Source organism: Eufriesea mexicana, unplaced genomic scaffold, assembly GCF_001483705.2.
Source record: "Eufriesea mexicana isolate 0111107269 unplaced genomic scaffold, ASM148370v2 scaffold2806, whole genome shotgun sequence".
Taxonomy (NCBI): domain Eukaryota; kingdom Metazoa; phylum Arthropoda; class Insecta; order Hymenoptera; family Apidae; genus Eufriesea; species Eufriesea mexicana.
Window position 1 is genome coordinate 1 of NW_016910859.1, and position 23012 is coordinate 23012.

At 31.1% G+C, this 23012-nt stretch overlaps 1 protein-coding gene across 1 annotated transcript; it reads left to right on the plus strand.

Annotated features, from left to right (window-relative positions):
• The first annotated feature begins 342 nt into the window (after positions 1-342).
• On the plus strand, positions 343-22785 carry LOC108550408 (innexin shaking-B). Its single transcript, XM_017904152.1, has 4 exons — positions 343-357; positions 533-663; positions 18309-18528; positions 22765-22785. Exons 1-4 carry the CDS (start codon positions 343-345, stop codon positions 22783-22785), a joined length of 387 nt encoding a protein of 128 aa, XP_017759641.1.
• Positions 22786-23012: the final 227 nt, after the last annotated feature.

Sequence of the window (23012 nt, forward strand, 5' to 3'; positions counted from 1 at the left end):
TTGCAAAATATTATATTCTTAAATAATAGATTTTTTCCATTTTTCTTATAATGATAGTTATTTAATAAAATTAAAATATTGTATGTTGTTATATCTAAATTTCATACAAATATGCATAATTAAAGAAATTAACTATTGCTCTAAAAACAAGATATATTTATGATTTCTACCAAATTCCATTTAATAATTGTGAATGTTCTATAAAATATTATGTTCTTAAACAATAAGTTCTTTAAATTTGACAATTTGATAATGATAATTTGTTTAATAAAATTTAAGAATTGTACATTCTCATATTTAATTTCCATAAAAATTGTCGTAATCAATATAATTAAGAGAAAAATGAATAATCTAATTGTAAGTGAATATTATTTGGAAAATATTTCGCAAAAATACAAAAAAGTTAATATGTCAAATATATCGAACGGAGTAATTATTTATATGTAGGCTATATATTTTGTAAATAAAGAACATAATTATCTAAAGAAATGTGAAATGTTCTATAAGTAACGCGATTTATTCAACTTTACAGGTGACCAGAATAAGAATCGATGGCATCATCTTCAGACTACACTCTCTAACAACAATATTAATACTGACATTCTCAGCCATCATTAGTAGTAAACAAGTTGTGGGAAATCCAATAGAATGTGTTCATACCAGGTATATATAAAAACTAAGTTAAAATGTTAAATTAATAGAAAATGAATAATCGCTTACAATACTTCTGAGTTTTCTATTCAATTTACTATTACATCAGATTACTATTTTTATTATTTTTCTTTTTTTATTTTTATAAGATAAGTAGTCAAGTGTTCGTATAGAATACACGATATTACCTTCTTTTTATTAGAAAGTATATCTATGGTTAGAATGGTTAACCATATGTACGTTATGAGTAAAGAACATTATTCATTTTCCAGTTGTGGGTTCCATGAAAATTGCATCCGACATTTCCTGACCAGTTTTTAATTTTTTTTAAAAAGAATATTTTTAGAACTATTTTTTCTATGTTACTCTTTTACAATTATTCTTTCTATATTAATCTTTTAGAATTATTATTTAGAATTATTATTTAGAATTATTAGTTACTCTAAAATTATTCTAAATTCTAGAATATCATGCTATCAAATAAACTATAAAATTAAATTTGTTTTATATTGAAGATCGGGAAACGATGTATTTTATTGACTATGAATTAATATGTGTAATTCTGTAGCATATGTTAAAAATGAATAGTTTCAGGAAATTAATTATTTGAAATAAGTAGAAGTATAATATAAATTATATACATATGTAGTATTTAGTTTCATTTAAATAGATAAACATATCGAAATAAATATTATATTTGAGTAGGATAAATTATGTTATAGGAGCTTTTCATACAAGACATACCATCAATAAGGAAGTATTTTTTCTTCATTATTATTTCATTAGACTTTCCATTTATGATACAAAGCAGGCGCAAAATTGGTAGTGATTTTCTACAGGTAATTGAAAAAAATCGCCTGTGGCTGAAGGATTAAATTAATCACAAACTAACCGTTCATAAATATGTGGGAAAGAAGAAAGGAAAAGAGAAGAAAAAGCGAAAGCAATATTCTCAAGTAAATTGAACCCTTTGCCCTCGAGAGGCGCCTTTCAGTCGCTATTTGATAAAATTTCGAAGCTTGATATTAATTAATATGTCAAATTTAAGATAATGTAATCGAAATTAAATAATTCTACGTGTTAATTATTATACGATTTCTTATTCACTGCTCAAAAAATATCATCAGCCATATAGTAGAAAATTTTTCAACTCGTACCCTTCTTTAGCCAAAAAATCGTCGAGCGCAAAGGGTTAAACCTAGACGACACAGAGTTAAATTCGCTGCAAGTATTATAGTATTTTAAGAAACGAAATCCTTACTCTAAAATATAATCAAAGTTTTCGAGTTGATTCCGAACTTTATATGGACCTCCACACAAATTTTCCATTCAAATTTCTCTACTCAAATCTTCGATAATTACGTTTGAAAGTAATTATTATAACTTTTTTACACGAACTTATTATGCAGGGTATCCCAGCAAAGATAGTACAACCAAGAAGATGGTGATTCTACATACAGAAACGAATCGAGAAAGGAGAGAATAAAATTTTTCTATTCGAAGCTTCGTTTTCGAGAAAATCGACGTTGAATATTCACCGAGTATACGTGCACTTAACGTGCACGAATACCCCATCAATATATAAGTATCGGTGGTACGATTAAGGAGGGTGTGATTCTACATGGAAAAACAAATCGAAAATGAAGAATACAATTTTTTGATTCGGAGCTTCGTTGTCGAGAAAATCCGCTTTGAATATTCACCGATGGATAGATCATTGATATATGAGTATCGGTAGTACAATCGAGGAAGGGGTGATTCTATATGAAAGAACAAATCAAAAATAAAGAATAAAATTTTTTCATTTGAAGCTTTGTTGTTGTATATCGTCAATAGGTCGTCCGCAATTGGCGACGGTTAATGACGAACCAAATTTCTTGAGGAACGTTGTGTTTTTAGTGGTCTGTATTTTATGTAATAGTTCCGGATAACTCTTCTGAACTCTTCGAATGTTATTTGCTGACTGACTGGTACTGACCTAACTAACTTGTGCGGTGCACGATCTTTCGGAGCCCATGGTTTCCAAAGGGAAATCGGTTTTCCCATTGGTGGTTGACAGGACCGAGGGTGGGCCCTCGGTCCGCGAATCAGATGCCCCCAAAGAAGGGAGGACCGTCTTCCGCGACCAGGTCTGCCGGTGGAGGAAGCCTCTCCCTCAAAGGGGGTTGCTGGTGGGCCACCCGCACATTCGTGATCCTTCCTGAAGGACCCGTTACTTTATGGCTCCGAAAGTCGCGACATCGCACATGGCCTGGTCCCTTTCTTTGCAGGCCTATTGTCAGCCAAATCCTAAGTGCTGTTGCCTGCTTTCTAACATTAATGGCTAAAGAAAGCCTCGTGTCCGGTGACCCGAGGGAAATAAAGAATTGTTTGAAAATGCATTGAAAATGAAGATAGAAAGGACACGGAACTTGAACTAAAACAGCAATTAGAATCTGGCTGCCAGAAGACCCTAACGGTCTTCTGGGTCTATTCTAATCAAGGGCCGAACAAAATACCGGCACGACATTCCAAGGCTTAACAGTTGTCAAGAAAATCGACTTTGAATATACATCGAATTTGCTGATATACTGATGGTTCATCTGCCTTAGCCAAAGTTAGATACACATGTACTCGGTGAATATTGAAAGTCGATTTTCTTGACAACGAAGCTTCGAATGAAAAAATTTTATTCTTTATTTTCAATCTGTTCTTTCATGTAGAATCACTCCCTCCTCGATTTTACCACCGATACTCATGTATTGATGGTCTATTCATATAAGCCATAGTTCAGTGCATGCGTACTCGGTGAATATTCAAAGTCGATTTCCGCAAAAACAAAGCTTCGAATAAAAAAACTTTATTCTTTTTTTTTTCGATTAATTTCTGCATTTGGAATCAACCCCTTCCCAGTTATACTACTGTTGCTGGGACACCCTGTATATTAACCTTTTGCGGTTGTCAGATTTCAGCAGACAAAATTTAGCGTTTCGCAGTTACTTTTCTGTACTGCTTAGGATTTAAAGTCAATATATGGATATTAAAACGCCCAGAATTTGTTGAAATTGATTTGTGTTTAATACTACTTATAATACGTAAATATACAAAATTTTTAATTTCTCTAATTTTCTGTAGTTTTCTGTATTTTTCGACTTGCAATTGTTTCCGATGCGGAGACATCGACTACAAAGGGTTAATAAAATTTATTTTATAAAATAACGAAATAGTCTTTTTCATTTTTATAATTCGATTATTACTAGTAAAATGTTTGATCTGTTTTAATTTTTTTATTTTATGATTTTGTTAGTTGTCATTTGCCTAAGCACTATTCGTTCATTGTCGTAATGTCGTGTCAGACGAAATAATGTTGAAATATATTGTTCAATTTATATTCTTTTCCAGTTATGTCTGTTGTGTCACTGCTAGTATCTACATTTGGTATTATGTACCAGTATTCAGTTAAAATATTAAAAATGAAAGAAATAAAAAAAGAAAAAAATGAAATATGTAAGACTCTCCGTTGTTTCATTAGTATTGCAAACGTGGCACAGTTCGTTATCTCTAATACCCAACGATCATTTGTTTTCCACCGATCTAATAATTGCACCTTGGAATTGGAATTTTGTTATTCTACAGCTGTTCTCTGCAATATAATATATCAAAGTGACTCAGCGAATTAACGTCTTATGGTTTAATACATTTTGTTTGTCTTTCATTTTGAGCAACTCTATAGTTTAATATGGCGAAGATTTACCTCCCAGAAAGTGTAATTCTCGTTGCAGTCATAAATCCTGCTCCCTGGTTTTGCTATTTCGTAACCATAGCTTAAGCTCTTCGAGCTTAATGACGATCTACTCGTCCAGATGTTACACGTGTATTTTTGTATTGCGTAAAGTGCTCCGAAATATGTGAATCCTGGCAATTTCTGCGTAGACGTGAAATTAATGTTCGCTTAAGAAAGAAATGGGGGGACAAGTGAAAATACGATTATTCTTTCAGTCCCTTTTAAAATATTTTCTTCTCATCAGCGAATTTTCTTTCGCTCTCTATAAGTTCATTTTCATTGGGAAAGTAATTTAAAAGGTCAAAGAGAGGAATTGGTCAATATGAAAATTATGAAACGGGTAAAAATGACTGATTTCAGACTTTTTGTTTTCTTAGTTATGGAAGAGGTGAAAATACTTGTGACAAAAGTAGGTTTACTTTTTATTTGGATAGAAACGTAATTAGATATATTATATTTAAATACACATTACGAGTTGGTAGTTGTAGCATTAATATTTGTTTCTACTAAATTACTGCAATGTTATATGATGTATGTATTATGAAATAATATTACAGCGTAATACTATAATTAATTACATACAGTATAGTAATATTTTAATATACTATATTTCATGTGGTATATAAAATATATTATATTAAAATATTATATATCGTTGTAATTACTGAATAAAAATGGAAAGATATATCTATTTCTTCTTTACTCGTGACCTTGAACAATTATGAGTAATTATAATGATAATAATAATAATATTTTTAATTATAATATAATAATACTTTTGTAAAGTTAAGTATACGTTTGCAACTAAACACTTTGTACATTTACTCCATTATGTAGAGTATACTTTGCTATAATTTTTTAAATTAGGGGAATAGGAAAAATTTAAGTAAATATTATTAGATTCAACGATAGCTATTTAAATAGCTATATAATAGCTATTATGAAACTAATGAAGCTAGTAATAAAGCTAATATAAATCTAAATATCATATTATAAAGCTAATAATAAAGCTAATATAAAGCTAAATATTATAAAGCTAATAATAAAGCTAATATAAAGCTAATACTAAAGCTATCTAAATACAAAAAAGTTATTGTATCATACTACTTAAAAAAAAAAAAAAAAAAAAAAAAAGGAGTTGTATTCCCTTAATTCTTTAGAGATGCAATCTTCAAATTCTTGACAATCAAATTATACCGTTTTATTTGGAAAAAAGTATGATGATACCTCAAGTATTCTTCAAAAAGAAAACTTGCCACACTTTATAAAATGACTTAGATAACTTCTTAGATGATTTTATAGTTTACTATATTTTATTATTTTATATATAACATTATAGGAATATATATGTATATATAAAATATCTATATTTTACAATTCTCTAATATTGCCATAAATATACATTTTTTGGTGTATTAGTACAAAGAAAAATCATTATCTATTTGCTACATAAACTATGTATTGAATGCCAGAATCGATTAAATAATATTACGTAATAAGCAAATTCAATACTAATACATTCAAATTCTTGACAATCAAATTATACCGTTTTATTTGGAAAAAAGTATGATGATACCTCAAGTATTCTTCAAAAAGAAAACTTGCCACACTTTATAAAATGACTTAGATAACTTCTTAGATGATTTTATAGTTTACTATATTTTATTATTTTATATATAACATTATAGGAATATATATGTATATATAAAATATCTATATTTTACAATTCTCTAATATTGCCATAAATATACATTTTTTGGTGTATTAGTACAAAGAAAAATCATTATCTATTTGCTACATAAACTATGTATTGAATGCCAGAATCGATTAAATAATATTACGTAATAAGCAAATTCAATACTAATACAATATATGATCAGAAGCAAGTATCAGAATTCTGCATTAAAATATGGGTCTGACTAATATAAATTAGAAAACTAAAACTGTGTGAACGTCCCAGAAAAAACTTACATTTTACTTCTTTCTTTCTGTTTTTGGATGAGCTTGCTTCGGTATGTTTTTCTACGGCACTTGGACTTATGGCAGTGCCGTATTGCCAGCTTAGTACTTGTAATAAACGTATTAATGGGCATGAGCTGTTATTTCTACATGTACGCGTTGTATAGTTAAACCTGTCAAAAACTTGTTAGTGTCTACATCAGTATGTCTTTAATGGAAATAACAGTACATTTGGAAAAATGTGCCATTTACGTTTAATTTTTAATAGTATTGCCTGCGAATCGTGGTTGCCAATTCTGCTCATTAGCAAATTTTCACTAATACGGTTGAAGATGAGTACGAGTTTCCTTATGTAGGACTGGGACTTGGTATATCTGGTTATAAATGGAGATTTAACGTAGGATAGCTCTTGTGAATATTCTAGATTATTCCGGGAAACTGATTTTGTACTATTTAAGCTTTGATAAGATAGAACTCGCTGTTGGGATATAGCCTGTGCACCGTAGGTGAGGATGAATCTTACCGATGTGAAATATAGGTGAAGTTTGCGTTTGATTATCAAGGGACGCCTTACCTGACGAGTAGGTAGAGTACTTTGATGCTTCCAAGGGCTTTATGTGTGCGTTCCTGGATGGATGGTTCTCAGGTTAGTGTCCTACCTGAGATGATGCTAAAGTATTCCATTTGATTCTTCCGGTCTATTGATTGGTTATTGTCAGTGAGCGAAGTAAAATGTGTTCTTAGAACTAGACAGGATCAACGTTTAGCTTCTTGTAGTTAAAATAAACAAATGCATACATTATTTAGGAGCTACTTGTGGATAGAAATGGACACCAATATCTTGTACGTTTTTTAATAATTAACACATTAGTATACTTAGATAAAACTATTTAAATAACGAGAAACGTAGAAGATATTGGTGTCCATTTTTATCCACAATTGGTAGTAGAACATGGTTTGTTATTGGTGATTATTAACCCCTTGGCTACTATGGGCGCCTATAGGCATTTAGAAATTTTACGTCTGTGACACGGAGGGCACCTATATGCGCTCGGCGTAGTTTGACTTTCTGACACGGAGGGCGCTTGTTTTCACGAAAATGGCGCACATCGTAACTCAATTCTTGCCGTATGGTATGGCCACTACGTATCAAAGTCTGCCGTAGTCAAGGGGTTAAGTTATTGTAATACACGTCGTCGAATAGAAAGTTCCAGAAATGGCTGATTCGTGGAATATCGCAAGCATTGAATCATTCGACGATACGAATTACTTTCTATGGGAAGTGTTGGATTGAATTGACGGACATGTTACAAATATAATAACAAATGAACAGATATATATTTAATGATATGAAACGATACAGAATATAAGTACAGTATTTCTCTCTCTCTCTCTCTTTCTCTCTTTCTGTCTCTCTCCACGCACTATTAGGTAACACGGTTAACTCTTTGCACTCGACGATATTTTGGCTAGAGAAAAGTAGACATTCAAAGATTCTCTACTAAAAAACTGACGATACTTTTTTGAGCAGTAGATAAAGAATTATTTGATTTCGATACCTCGCATACTGTCACATTACATTAAACTTGATATATTAATTAATATAGATCTTCCAAATTTTATGAAATGGTGACTGAAGCTCACCTCTTGAGTGCAAAAGGTTAATTTACGACTGCCACACGAAACACGTAACGCCTTCAGCCTATCGATACTCCCACGATCTTTGTTTTTGGTTGCTCACGTGTTATAGCCGGGAATTTTGAATTCCTATGATCCACAGGAAGAAAAAGTAGAAGGCATTTTACGATCGAAGAAATTATGGAAGAAGACATTGGTGTCCATTTCTATCCACAATACTGTCTATTCTTTAGTCTATTTACATATGATCTGGAGCATTTTCTATTTGGAGAAAGGTGTGCTATAGTGAGTTTTAGTTTAGCATTTTGACAAAGATGGATACTATTTCGTCAGTGCTAGATTTTTGTGAATTTTTAATTGCCTAATTTTCATGAATGAGAATTGTAATTTTTCATCCTTTACTGCCTACTTTGTCCTGCTTGCAGTTATATAGTTTCTGCCAAATGAAATGTCAATAATTTAATATAATAATAAAACGATAGAAATTTTTACATGATGTTTCTATGAGTATGATATCCTGAATTCTATGTATTTCTTGGGATATGCGAATTAGATACATTCATATCTTATATCAATTACATTTTCAAGTGGAAACTTATTAGAAGGTTCAATCTGCTAGGAGGAATGAGAGAACGGTCATCATTTTGAATTATTATACACTTATAGACGATGCTTGAAGTATTTGAAGAGAGTTATTATTGTTTTTAGGTTATAGAGTAATTTCATTTATCCTATACAGAAGTGCCATTAAAGCTATCTATATAATTAGGTAATGGAGGTTGGTAATGGTTTCTTGGGAAGCTATTTACCAGAATAGGTCGATAGTGTTTTAGATGGACTGTTTCCATTAACGTTTAGAAATTGCATCTATCTTATTTTCGGAAGATCCAATAATATCTCAAACACTAACCTTTTCTCTTCCTGTATATGTTTTTCTACTCTATTGTTTGATATAAATGAAGTCAAATCTCTGAAAATTGTTGCAACAATAAAACTTAATTTTTATCTAAATACTCATATATCTGGTCATCATGAAGTCATCTAAATATTTGTTAAATAGTCATAGGCAGCATCTGTTCGTGTATTTTTGCATTGTTTTTCAATATAAGTGGATTTTTTAATTTTAGATATTGACCCAGTGGTTTTCGAGTTTCAAAATTCACAGTTAATAGGGAATTCGTTCTTCGTTATTTCTGTATTATGCTGTTGGAAATACTGAATGGAAATTGATAACTTTTGAAGATTATTCCGTACAGGTTCTCTTTTCTCGTTTCACATGCTTCCGGTATAAAAATTGCTCCTTTTTGCAGGATTTTTCATTCTTCGTTGAGGAAGTTTTAATACTCGAAACGTAGGATCCGTTCTCTAATTCTTGGAAGGTTAGCTTTTATTTGGACGAGATTAGATGTGTAGAAATGCATTAGTACGGTTTCCCAGTGAAACGGATCTTTCACTTAATTTAGCACAGTAACAATATTACGAGTTTCCTTCGAGGGGAGTCCTTAATTTGTCTCCCAATCAACTGCTGCAAATTGAGTGGAGTCTGTTATATCTTTTCGAATCGTGCCTTCCGTCCTGAATGTTTCTTTATACTTCCAACACGAATCTGATTGTGATTTTCTACGCTTAAGGTAGGGTCTTTAATACAAATCTTAGTCACTAGGCCGTCCAATTAGCGCAGTATTCGAATATAGTTTAGGTATCTGTTTCATTCGCTGTTATACCTACATTGATTATATCATCTTGTTGCCTATTACATATTACAAATTATATTGTGTATGTATATGTGTGTACATGTTACATAAAGTGATTTAAATACTTCATATATCCTATTGTAGAGAAACTATTACATATCATACTTTATCATAGTGTGTTGATTAGTATATAATTAAGATTCTAATGTTATAAATAATAACAAAATAAATAATTTTTAATATCTAAAAATATGAATACAATATCGTAAACAGTAACGATAGACTTGTTCACAAAATGCGAAGATGATCATTTATAAGAGTCTTTCCTGTTTTTAGTAATTTAGATTAATATTTTTAAAAAAGAACCACGTATCAGAGGTATACGAAGATTTTAACAAGCCTAGAAGTTAGAGTATGGAAATAATATTTAACCCTTTGCACTCGGCGATTTTTTCGTTATAGAAAAATAGTAATTCCAGGACTTTCTGCCATAAAGCCGACGATATTTTTAAAACGGCAAATAAGAAATCGTGTGCAAATTAAGACGTAAAATTATTTTGTTTCGATATTCCACGCGTCCTTGGGTAATTGTAAATTTGATATATTAATTAACCATCTTTACAAGTTGATTAAATGACGACTGAGATGCGTCTCTCGAGTGCAAAGGGTTAATAATATTTTTAGGGCTTTTCAAAAGATATTTATTTGGAATTTTATTACAATCTTCTATTAAAAAATATTCAAATGACATCGTACATATTTGCATTTAATTTATAAAGTAGGATAAATTATAGAATTTTTTAGTTTGTACTTTATATAAAAAAATAAAATTAGCATTATAGTATTATCTTGCAAAAAAATTATATAATAAGCAAATTCGATACTAATACAATATATGATCAGAAGCAAGTATCAGAATTCTGCATTAAAATATGGGTCTGACTAATATAAATTAGAAAACTAAAACTGTGTGAACGTCCCAGAAAAAACTTACATTTTACTTCTTTCTTTCTGTTTTTGGATGAGCTTGCTTCGGTATGTTTTTCTACGGCACTTGGACTTATGGCAGTGCCGTATTGCCAGCTTAATACTTGTAATAAACGTATTAATGGGCATGAGCTGTTATTTCTACATGTACGCGTTGTATAGTTAAACCTGTCAAAAACTTGTTAGTGTCTACATCAGTATGTCTTTAATGGAAATAACAGTACATTTGGAAAAATGTGCCATTTACGTTTAATTTTTAATAGTATTGCCTGCGAATCGTGGTTGCCAATTCTGCTCATTAGCAAATTTTCACTAATACGGTTGAAGATGAGTACGAGTTTCCTTATGTAGGACTGGGACTTGGTATATCTGGTTATAAATGGAGATTTAACGTAGGATAGCTCTTGTGAATATTCTAGATTATTCCGGGAAACTGATTTTGTACTATTTAAGCTTTGATAAGATAGAACTCGCTGTTGGGATATAGCCTGTGCACCGTAGGTGAGGATGAATCTTACCGATGTGAAATATAGGTGAAGTTTGCGTTTGATTATCAAGGGACGCCTTACCTGACGAGTAGGTAGAGTACTTTGATGCTTCCAAGGGCTTTATGTGTGCGTTCCTGGATGGATGGTTCTCAGGTTAGTGTCCTACCTGAGATGATGCTAAAGTATTCCATTTGATTCTTCCGGTCTATTGATTGGTTATTGTCAGTGAGCGAAGTAAAATGTGTTCTTAGAACTAGACAGGATCAACGTTTAGCTTCTTGTAGTTAAAATAAACAAATGCATACATTATTTAGGAGCTACTTGTGGATAGAAATGGACACCAATATCTTGTACGTTTTTTAATAATTAACACATTAGTATACTTAGATAAAACTATTTAAATAACGAGAAACGTAGAAGATATTGGTGTCCATTTTTATCCACAATTGGTAGTAGAACATGGTTTGTTATTGGTGATTATTAACCCCTTGGCTACTATGGGCGCCTATAGGCATTTAGAAATTTTACGTCTGTGACACGGAGGGCACCTATATGCGCTCGGCGTAGTTTGACTTTCTGACACGGAGGGCGCTTGTTTTCACGAAAATGGCGCACATCGTAACTCAATTCTTGCCGTATGGTATGGCCACTACGTATCAAAGTCTGCCGTAGTCAAGGGGTTAAGTTATTGTAATACACGTCGTCGAATAGAAAGTTCCAGAAATGGCTGATTCGTGGAATATCGCAAGCATTGAATCATTCGACGATACGAATTACTTTCTATGGGAAGTGTTGGATTGAATTGACGGACATGTTACAAATATAATAACAAATGAACAGATATATATTTAATGATATGAAACGATACAGAATATAAGTACAGTATTTCTCTCTCTCTCTCTCTTTCTCTCTTTCTGTCTCTCTCCACGCACTATTAGGTAACACGGTTAACTCTTTGCACTCGACGATATTTTGGCTAGAGAAAAGTAGACATTCAAAGATTCTCTACTAAAAAACTGACGATACTTTTTTGAGCAGTAGATAAAGAATTATTTGATTTCGATACCTCGCATACTGTCACATTACATTAAACTTGATATATTAATTAATATAGATCTTCCAAATTTTATGAAATGGTGACTGAAGCTCACCTCTTGAGTGCAAAAGGTTAATTTACGACTGCCACACGAAACACGTAACGCCTTCAGCCTATCGATACTCCCACGATCTTTGTTTTTGGTTGCTCACGTGTTATAGCCGGGAATTTTGAATTCCTATGATCCACAGGAAGAAAAAGTAGAAGGCATTTTACGATCGAAGAAATTATGGAAGAAGACATTGGTGTCCATTTCTATCCACAATACTGTCTATTCTTTAGTCTATTTACATATGATCTGGTGCATTTTCTATTTGGAGAAAGGTGTGCTATAGTGAGTTTTAGTTTAGCATTTTGACAAAGATGGATACTATTTCGTCAGTGCTAGATTTTTGTGAATTTTTAATTGCCTAATTTTCATGAATGAGAATTGTAATTTTTCATCCTTTACTGCCTACTTTGTCCTGCTTGCAGTTATATAGTTTCTGCCAAATGAAATGTCAATAATTTAATATAATAATAAAACGATAGAAATTTTTACATGATGTTTCTATGAGTATGATATCCTGAATTCTATGTATTTCTTGGGATATGCGAATTAGATACATTCATATCTTATATCAATTACATTTTCAAGTGGAAACTTATTAGAAGGTTCAATCTGCTAGGAGGAATGAGAGAACGGTCATCATTTTGAATTATTATACACTTATAGACGATGCTTGAAGTATTTGAAGAGAGTTATTATTGTTTTTAGGTTATAGAGTAATTTCATTTATCCTATACAGAAGTGCCATTAAAGCTATCTATATAATTAGGTAATGGAGGTTGGTAATGGTTTCTTGGGAAGCTATTTACCAGAATAGGTCGATAGTGTTTTAGATGGACTGTTTCCATTAACGTTTAGAAATTGCATCTATCTTATTTTCGGAAGATCCAATAATATCTCAAACACTAACCTTTTCTCTTCCTGTATATGTTTTTCTACTCTATTGTTTGATATAAATGAAGTCAAATCTCTGAAAATTGTTGCAACAATAAAACTTAATTTTTATCTAAATACTCATATATCTGGTCATCATGAAGTCATCTAAATATTTGTTAAATAGTCATAGGCAGCATCTGTTCGTGTATTTTTGCATTGTTTTTCAATATAAGTGGATTTTTTAATTTTAGATATTGACCCAGTGGTTTTCGAGTTTCAAAATTCACAGTTAATAGGGAATTCGTTCTTCGTTATTTCTGTATTATGCTGTTGGAAATACTGAATGGAAATTGATAACTTTTGAAGATTATTCCGTACAGGTTCTCTTTTCTCGTTTCACATGCTTCCGGTATAAAAATTGCTCCTTTTTGCAGGATTTTTCATTCTTCGTTGAGGAAGTTTTAATACTCGAAACGTAGGATCCGTTCTCTAATTCTTGGAAGGTTAGCTTTTATTTGGACGAGATTAGATGTGTAGAAATGCATTAGTACGGTTTCCCAGTGAAACGGATCTTTCACTTAATTTAGCACAGTAACAATATTACGAGTTTCCTTCGAGGCGAGTCCTTAATTTGTCTCCCAATCAACTGCTGCAAATTGAGTGGAGTCTGTTATATCTTTTCGAATCGTGCCTTCCGTCCTGAATGTTTCTTTATACTTCCAACACGAATCTGATTGTGATTTTCTACGCTTAAGGTAGGGTCTTTAATACAAATCTTAGTCACTAGGCCGTCCAATTAGCGCAGTATTCGAATATAGTTTAGGTATCTGTTTCATTCGCTGTTATACCTACATTGATTATATCATCTTGTTGCCTATTACATATTACAAATTATATTGTGTATGTATATGTGTGTACATGTTACATAAAGTGATTTAAATACTTCATATATCCTATTGTAGAGAAACTATTACATATCATACTTTATCATAGTGTGTTGATTAGTATATAATTAAGATTCTAATGTTATAAATAATAACAAAATAAATAATTTTTAATATCTAAAAATATGAATACAATATCGTAAACAGTAACGATAGACTTGTTCACAAAATGCGAAGATGATCATTTATAAGAGTCTTTCCTGTTTTTAGTAATTTAGATTAATATTTTTAAAAAAGAACCACGTATCAGAGGTATACGAAGATTTTAACAAGCCTAGAAGTTAGAGTATGGAAATAATATTTAACCCTTTGCACTCGGCGATTTTTTCGTTATAGAAAAATAGTAATTCCAGGACTTTCTGCCATAAAGCCGACGATATTTTTAAAACGGCAAATAAGAAATCGTGTGCAAATTAAGACGTAAAATTATTTTGTTTCGATATTCCACGCGTCCTTGGGTAATTGTAAATTTGATATATTAATTAACCATCTTTACAAGTTGATTAAATGACGACTGAGATGCGTCTCTCGAGTGCAAAGGGTTAATAATATTTTTAGGGCTTTTCAAAAGATATTTATTTGGAATTTTATTACAATCTTCTATTAAAAAATATTCAAATGACATCGTACATATTTGCATTTAATTTATAAAGTAGGATAAATTATAGAATTTTTTAGTTTGTACTTTATATAAAAAAATAAAATTAGCATTATAGTATTATCTTGCAAAAAATAATTTTTATGTAAAAGCAATATCAAATTCCTTCCATTAACGATATTATTGGTAGAAAAATGTATCTTTATGCAATATTCCATTTGTTTTATTAATTTTCCACAATTATCGTTGTGGTACACTTATAATATATTCTTAAAAGGTGTAATTGTTTACTTTTAATTATTCTATCTACTTCCTTATTATCACATTTATATCGTAATATATCTGTTATGCTCACCCACAATAGCTTATTTCATCCGGATTTATACGTATAATTTTACACAAGTGTTTGAAGTAGACTCTTGATGCACACGTTCGGAACGGATAAAATTAGATTAAGTTGTCTATGATTGAGGTAGATCTGATTAATAGTAAGATCTAACGTTAGAACCAGACGCACTCAATTTTCGATCAAGACTTGGGTTTTCCGAATCGAAAACGATGTTTCACTTCAAGTAGCGTTTAAGACATACATTAGAATGTAAGTGATAGCGAAATGGTAGAAGAAAGTCTATTTACGTGTAATTCAGAGCTTAGAATACTAAAAAATAATTCATAAATATGAAAAAGTAAAGTGTTAAAATATAGCAAGTTATTTTCTTTCTAGTCAAGAATTAAATAAAGACAATTTTTAAATAAGCTAACGAATAATTTGATTTTTCCTTAGATAGGTATTAATTTTATTAGCTAATAGTTCTACGATGTATCGTGTAATTGATATAAGATCAATGAAAACCAAGAAAAGAGTGAATCTGTGCGAAAAAAAGAAATTGAGATACTTTTATGGTTTTAAGAAAATCTTATTTCAATACAATTAAAAATATAACTAAAGTTACAAAAAATGTTTTATTGTTGTGAATACAATTTCATTCTTCGCGGTTTCATATTAAAAAAGAAATTGTATAGAAAATTTTTCAGTATCTTAAATTGTTTGGTACTTAAATACATATATACATACATTATAAAATAAAGTTTGATTTTGTAGAGAATGTTGACTCTAATGAACAAATTTTTTATAACATTCCTATTCCTTGAAACGTATAAATAATTTTCGAATTCCTTAAATATTATAAATTTTTCGATAACAACTACGGCTGAAATTGGTTAATTTTTACTACATTTCGTTAGTCACAAAATACACACTACACTATAATAGGTGGTTAAAGTTTGGTATTGTGTTGTTTTTCTTCTAAGAATAAAATGTGGTCATATAAATATCCATTACATGGCCACATATGCTTTAGAAAGTTTACTTTCTCAAAATATAAATATTTTTATTTATGACAGAAAATCTTAATAATCTTTAAAATTTACTTAAAGAAATTACTGGAAATACTTTTTTTATGTACTAGTATACGTCGCGTATGATCTTTCCTATTACCAATTTTGTCACGTAGGGTAATAATTATAGTAATATTAATTGTAATAATATTAATAGAAAGATTTCTACGACTGCACGGCTTCACGGTACGGTTTATTCAAAACCGTTCCGTCCGCAAAGGGTTCAAGCCAGTCTTTTTGCAGTCTGTTTTCGGTCTAAGAGTTGTCAGTGTGTCAAAGTCTAAAGTTAGTGAGTTTTAAGAAAGATCAGAAAAGCGTGCCCATAGCGAGTCTCTCTTATTTCATAGAAAGCCGCCATCATTCTATTTTATTAAGAAGCCAACGATACTATCTTAAGTCAATTCCCCCAAAATAGAGATCCCACATTTATTATACCAAGTGTCCCAGCAACGGTAGTATTGTGGTGGATAATGAAAACTTGACGGTGTCACTTATCAAACTATTTATTAATAATATTAATTATTACAAGGATTCTCTCTACATTTCTAGATTATTATTTATCGCACATTCTCACGCGGCAAAGGGACATTCACACACCACATGGTCGGACACACACTCCCTTGTTCTTCGCGCTTTTGTTTTCTAGTTTTACCATCCATCTACATTCACTCGTCACCACGCAAATTTATCGCACATTCTCACGCGGCAAAGGGACATTCACACACCACATGGTCAGACACACACTTCCTTGTTCTTCGCGCTTTTGTTTTCTAGTTTTACCATCCATCTACATTCACTCGTCACCACGCATCACCTCTCACTTGTACCAACTTAAAAGCTAAACATCCCCACAGGTATAACCGGGAAGAAGGTGATTCTACATACAGAAACGAATCGCAGAAGAAAAGAATAAAATTTTTTGATTCGAAGCTTCGTTTTCAAGAAAATCGACTTTGAATATTGACAGAGTGCACGTGCATTTAACTATATCTTAGATGGATAGACCATCGATACATCAGCATCGTTGTTACAGCCGAGAAGAGAGCGATTCTATGAAAAAATAAATCGAAAATAAAGAATAAAATTTTTTCATTTGAAGTTTCGCTGCCAAGAAAATTGACTTTGAATACTCCTCGAATACATTGATATACGCCTTAGTCAAAGTTAAGTGTACGCATACTCGGTGAATATTCAAAGTCGATTTTCTTGAAAATTTCGAATCAAAAAATTTTATTCTTTTTTTTTAATTCATTTCTGCATATAGAATCACCCCCTTCCTGGTTGTACTACCGTTGCTGGGACACCCTGTGTTCGAAAATACTATATAACTTTTATATTATATTTTATATAATATTCTTTATTAGTCAGATATTTCAAAGATATTCTGTTTTCGTATTTTACATTTATTAGATCGGCGTATATCACTGTTAAATGACGTAATTTATATAACGCAGCACATTCTTTGTTTATAGTGAAGATACGGTAAAAATCAGTTCCAATATGTTTCTAGAAGTTGATGAAGTAGCTATCATTATAGTAAAATTATTATCCCTTATATTTTCGAGACTTTTGCTTTCTTCCTAATATACTGCCATAATAATACGACAATACAATAAAACAGCAACAAATTGTTACCTGTAGCAAAAAGTCACTGACTTTTTACATATTGTTCACAATATTTCACATATTGTTCGAAACGAACGAACATTTGCTCTCCTAACCTAGAAAATGCGAAAAACAGATATCGTTGTAAACGTGTTGAACCTTACTAAACGTATTTGTACACATATAATCGACTAGGAATATTTGTTTAATCTGGCATACATATGATACGATTTGCGATAAGTGCAATAACACTTGAGTTTTACGACTACGTTTGTTTCGCGCACACGTGCGTTTCTTCGCAGCTCTTTTGTTCTTCTTCCTCGCAGCGCGGCGGAATTAGCCGAACGAGAAACCGAAGGGACTTCGGACCCTGTCGGCGAGTTCGTCCGAACTAGTGCAGCGCGCGAAAATATAAACCTCGCGATTCCTATTACAAATATTCACCAACGAATGCGTGCATTAAATTATCACATAACACTTCATTTTGCGTAAGAATTTGTTATTTCTGCTTTCAATACCTCTGAGCCACGTGTTCTTCGTTCTGTTTTATCTGTCTATGCAGAGATATACCCACCGAGGCTTTCAACTCGTACTGCTGGATACACAGTACTTATTTCGTAACCGGAGCCATGCTTGGTATTAGCGGCGTAGATGTCGTGGCACCTGGAGTTGCGCCCTCTCATGGAAATCGCCATTATCGTCCAGGAGATCCAGCATATGGCAAAGAATGGACGAAGAACGTGAAGTACTATCAGTGGGTCGCCTTTGTTTTGGTATTACAAGTGAGTCAATTCTTATATGTTTATATTCTTACCGCTTATAGTTTCTTGAGTTTTGCTCATTTTTATTATTATTTTTTTTTTATTATATTTACGCGATGCTTATTATTGTTTATGCATTTTATTTATGAAGTCTACCTTGGGATTTGGCTCTGTTAATGATGTATATTTACATCTATGTATTTAAGATCGTACTTGGAGGGATCGACTAGAATAATATTGCAATGCTTAACAGAACAAAAATAAATTTTATTAATAGAATAACGGATTAATATAATAACATAGTAACTATGCAATGCTTGTCCCGACTGACCACGACCTCACTCCACCTTTTACTCTCACGCTCTGACAATTTTCTTATAACTGACTTCTAAAATTAATTTCTACGGTTGATAACTTTTAGACTGATTGACTTCTACGACTAGTTACATCGATTTAAGTCGATTTAGAAATCGATATACCCTGATTTTTCTTACGGAGATAGAGAAAAATTCGAGATTTATAAATTGCACTAAATGATTGTCAAAATAAGTTAAATATAATATAGGTATTTAAGATCGGGATATTTAAGATTAATTGAGAGGGATCGATTAGAATAATATCACGATACTTAATAGAACAAAAATAAGCTTTATTACTGGAATAACGGATTAATATAATACAATAGCAACTATGCAACGTTCTAACAATTTTCTTCTAACCGACTTCTAAAATTTGTGATTTAAAATTGACTATTGATTTCAAACTGACTTTCAATACTGACTTTAAAAACACGCTGGCTTTGTCATAAACATCCCTTACACTCGATCCCCTTGCACGTGGTCACTTTTGTTCTATATCCTAAAAACTCTTAACATACTTTCAGGACCACATTCGTTCTATTCCTACAGGTATATAATAATTATTGAAACGTATGTGTAATAATTTTTAAATATCGTAAAAATAATGCTTATATAAGGGTGTTTAAAAAATAGGGTCTAGTACTTAGAGATCTAATAATATTCGTTAAGAGGACTAAAAAATGTCTAATCAACAAAGGTTCCGTAATCAGTTCTTTGAATCTTAAATTTACTTTTATTATTTAAGAGTATTCGATATTGCGAGAGAGTTTCTTTGCAACATATTAAATATAAACAGAGAAACGAATATTCAATACATATGTAGTATCGCAGAATTTTCATCTCGTGTATAGGTGACTTTAGTTTGGAAGGTCGCGAAGGGTTCGAGGGCCGGGTCGGTTGGAAAAACCTCGGCGATGCGTCGGGCCCTTAGCATGACCATATTTGGTCATGTTGGGGGAGGCTTTTGGGGAATATATAAAGAAGGCAAAAATGGTTGGCGGACAGTTATGTTGGGACAGTTCTTGTGTAGAGTCTTTAGGAAGAGTTCTTGGGAAGAGTGGTCAGAAGAGAGTTGTATTTTAGTTGTAACGAGTCGAGTTGTAATTGTGTTGTTAAGTTGTAGTAGTTGATATATTTATATTCTTAGGTTTTATCGTCACCACATATTGTATTATTATTTTATTACTAATAAATAGTTAGTATTATATTAACCCCACCCATGTCTCTACAAATATTTCTTTCGTTGCATTATAAATTTATATCTACGAACCAAATATAGCTTCCAATCCTTGCACTCCGCAATATGCATTTTCCGTTCGTTGTCATACTTTTGTATTATTTATAGTGATGAATAGTCCAAGATTTTCAAATGACCTCATGAAAAGGTATCCCAGGATCCGGAATTACGACAACCTTGCACCGATATATTCTTAAACTAATTCCTCTATTTACATGCAGTGTGCTGCGAAGGATCTCATAATATCGGAAAAGGATTATAGTACTTATGTCGATTACACTTTTTTTACTTCTCCAAGTGAGTACTATAAATCCTTCGTGTCTTGAAGCTTACATTTTAAATATCCTGTATAATAAAGTTTCTACCTGAATAAAAGATGAACTTAATCTTGTCAAAGAAGCTATATGTTCTTAGTAATTGTGTAAACAAAAAGTTTGAAATTAATTACTTTGGCTGGTTTGATAGATGTAGAGTTAAATAAATGAAGGTGAAGATACACTTTTAAACTTTTAAACTTTATGATTAAATTAATGGATATAAATTGTGCTCACGGTTGTGAAATAAATTTGAAGTAGTGGGTTTACATAATTTATTAACACTATATATGAATAAATTTCTGACATACAGCATATTCGTAATTAATGCAAAACATCGAAATCGATTAAAATTCATGAGGGAGGTCTTCGCGAAATTAATTTTATGTATGTGGAATTGACCAGGTCCATTTAATACTGTTGCAATATGTGCTTAAAATTCCGAATATGTTACACACGAGATAAATTAATCTTCTATAGTAATCTTAAATAAGTTACATTCAAAACAAAGAGACACCGCAGTTAACAAATTTTGCAATAGTTTTGAAAATTATTATGATTTATGAAACAGTAGCTTATAGTAAATTACAGAAACAGTATAAAAGATTTTTGGTTTCATTGCATAATAGAAAATATAGAGTCCGATAGATAGTAACATATAGAGTGTGATAGAATCAGTAGTACAACCAATAACGAAATGATTTTTCACGAGAAAGTAAATAAAAAGTTTGCAATAAAATCCTTTTATGCATTTGACATTTTATTTCTAATGAAATCGAGTTTAAAAATGGTACAAAGTATATTATTCAGACTTTACACAATTTCATGTTATTAATGAATACAACTGTACTATAATTATTACATAACATTCATATAATGTATTATAAATATGTATAGTAAATCAGGACAAATTAATATTACTTTATATAATATCGCACAAATTTTAATTCTTCATTTTCATTTTCTCCATAAATTAATTAAAAAATTTTTGATTTTTAATAAATATCGGTAAAAATAATGTTATTGATGATATGTTTTATAAAAAAAAGAAGAAAAATATGCATACGTATACATATAATTGTATTAAATCCTCAATACGTAATTTAAATGCTTAATGAAGGACTTAATACAATTCTGTGAATTCTGATAGCAATGTAAATGAGAATCAAATATGAAGCAAAAGGTTGCACTAAAAGTTGAACGAGAAAAGTGTTAGTGGTGAATGAAATTTAATAATAATAAGAACAATTATTTATTTAATTACAAAGATTATCAAACACAAATATTGGGTTAAAATATAATTATTTTATCATTATCACATGCTCACACGTTTTCTCTTTATTAATACTCAATTCCAACTGACATATGCCAAATCACTCTTTTTTTTTTCTTTCATAGATTACATCACGTACACAGTTCACACAACACCTCAATCATTATACGCATACTCATTTATCATAGTAACCTGAATTCATTAGATATTTCCATCCCATGCATACTTGTTCCACTCATTCCAATACATGTATATTTAAAAATCTATGTAACCATTGCTACAAAAAGTATTTATAATTAGATGCTATGTACATTTAATTATTTTTGTTTGATCAATTGCGATGTATTGGTTCTATCAGTTATAATTTATTTAAATAATTTAAATTAAAGGTATACGTTCCGTTTTATTTCGTATACTCAAAATAATTAAGGTATAGCGAAGTTCGTTAAGGGACGTATTACAGATGTATTGCGCAAATCATTGCGCAAATCAATTCGATGTTTTCTTGAAGAAAATAAAAGTTGTACTTACAGATAAAATAATATAAACTTAATCATCGAAACAGTCTCCAATTATGTAACTAATTATAAGTTAATGAAATTACCTGAACGTTTAACGTATTTTCCTAAAACTGCCATAAAATTCTTTTTAATTGGACTAATTACAAAAATTTAAAATAAAAATGATGAATTCAAAGACACTAAATTAATTTATACTTTTTTATTCCGTAAATTTTCAAATTCTATGTTCCTAAAAACTCCATTTTCTAAATAAAAAGAAGGGAAAAGATTTTATTCGTTGTATTCGATTTGTTTATATCTTACACAATTACCCCCTTGTCAGTTTTATTATTTGTAATATAATATAAATATAATGTAAATTAATACAAGCTCATACGAATTTAATTACCGTAAAATTTCCGGATATTAACGGAAATTTAAGCAGTCACAGGGATATGTGTTCCCAAATCGGTGTAATGCATGGATAAACACGTTTTCGTAATGAAACACGTGTTCCCGAAGGAAGCACACAAATAGAACGTGCCAGTGCGGATATGATTGATTTGTGTTTAAGGAGTCGGAAAACGGGAAGTGAGCTGATTGACGTGTAGGTGTTTCCGACCGTTTCGGCTGAGCACAATGCGAAATTGATTATTTTGTTTTTCACGATACGCATTCTCTTTGAACCCCGTCTGTACTTAGATCGGTGACAAGAACTCGAAAATGGCGAAACGCTTCGGTATACTTTGCTCAAGTATCGTCGATTAGTTCCATGTTTGGAATGTTTAATTACAACCTGTTCGAATTTTATTTTAATGCATT

Bases quoted from the DNA above. Each gene is read 5' to 3' on its own strand.
- LOC108550408 (XM_017904152.1), top strand. The intron at 664-18,308 runs GTATATATAAAA...CTGTCTATGCAG, and splicing joins ATAGAATGTGTTCATACCAG to AGATATACCCACCGAGGCTT. The intron at 18,529-22,764 runs GTGAGTCAATTC...TTTGTGTTTAAG, and splicing joins CCTTTGTTTTGGTATTACAA to GAGTCGGAAAACGGGAAGTG.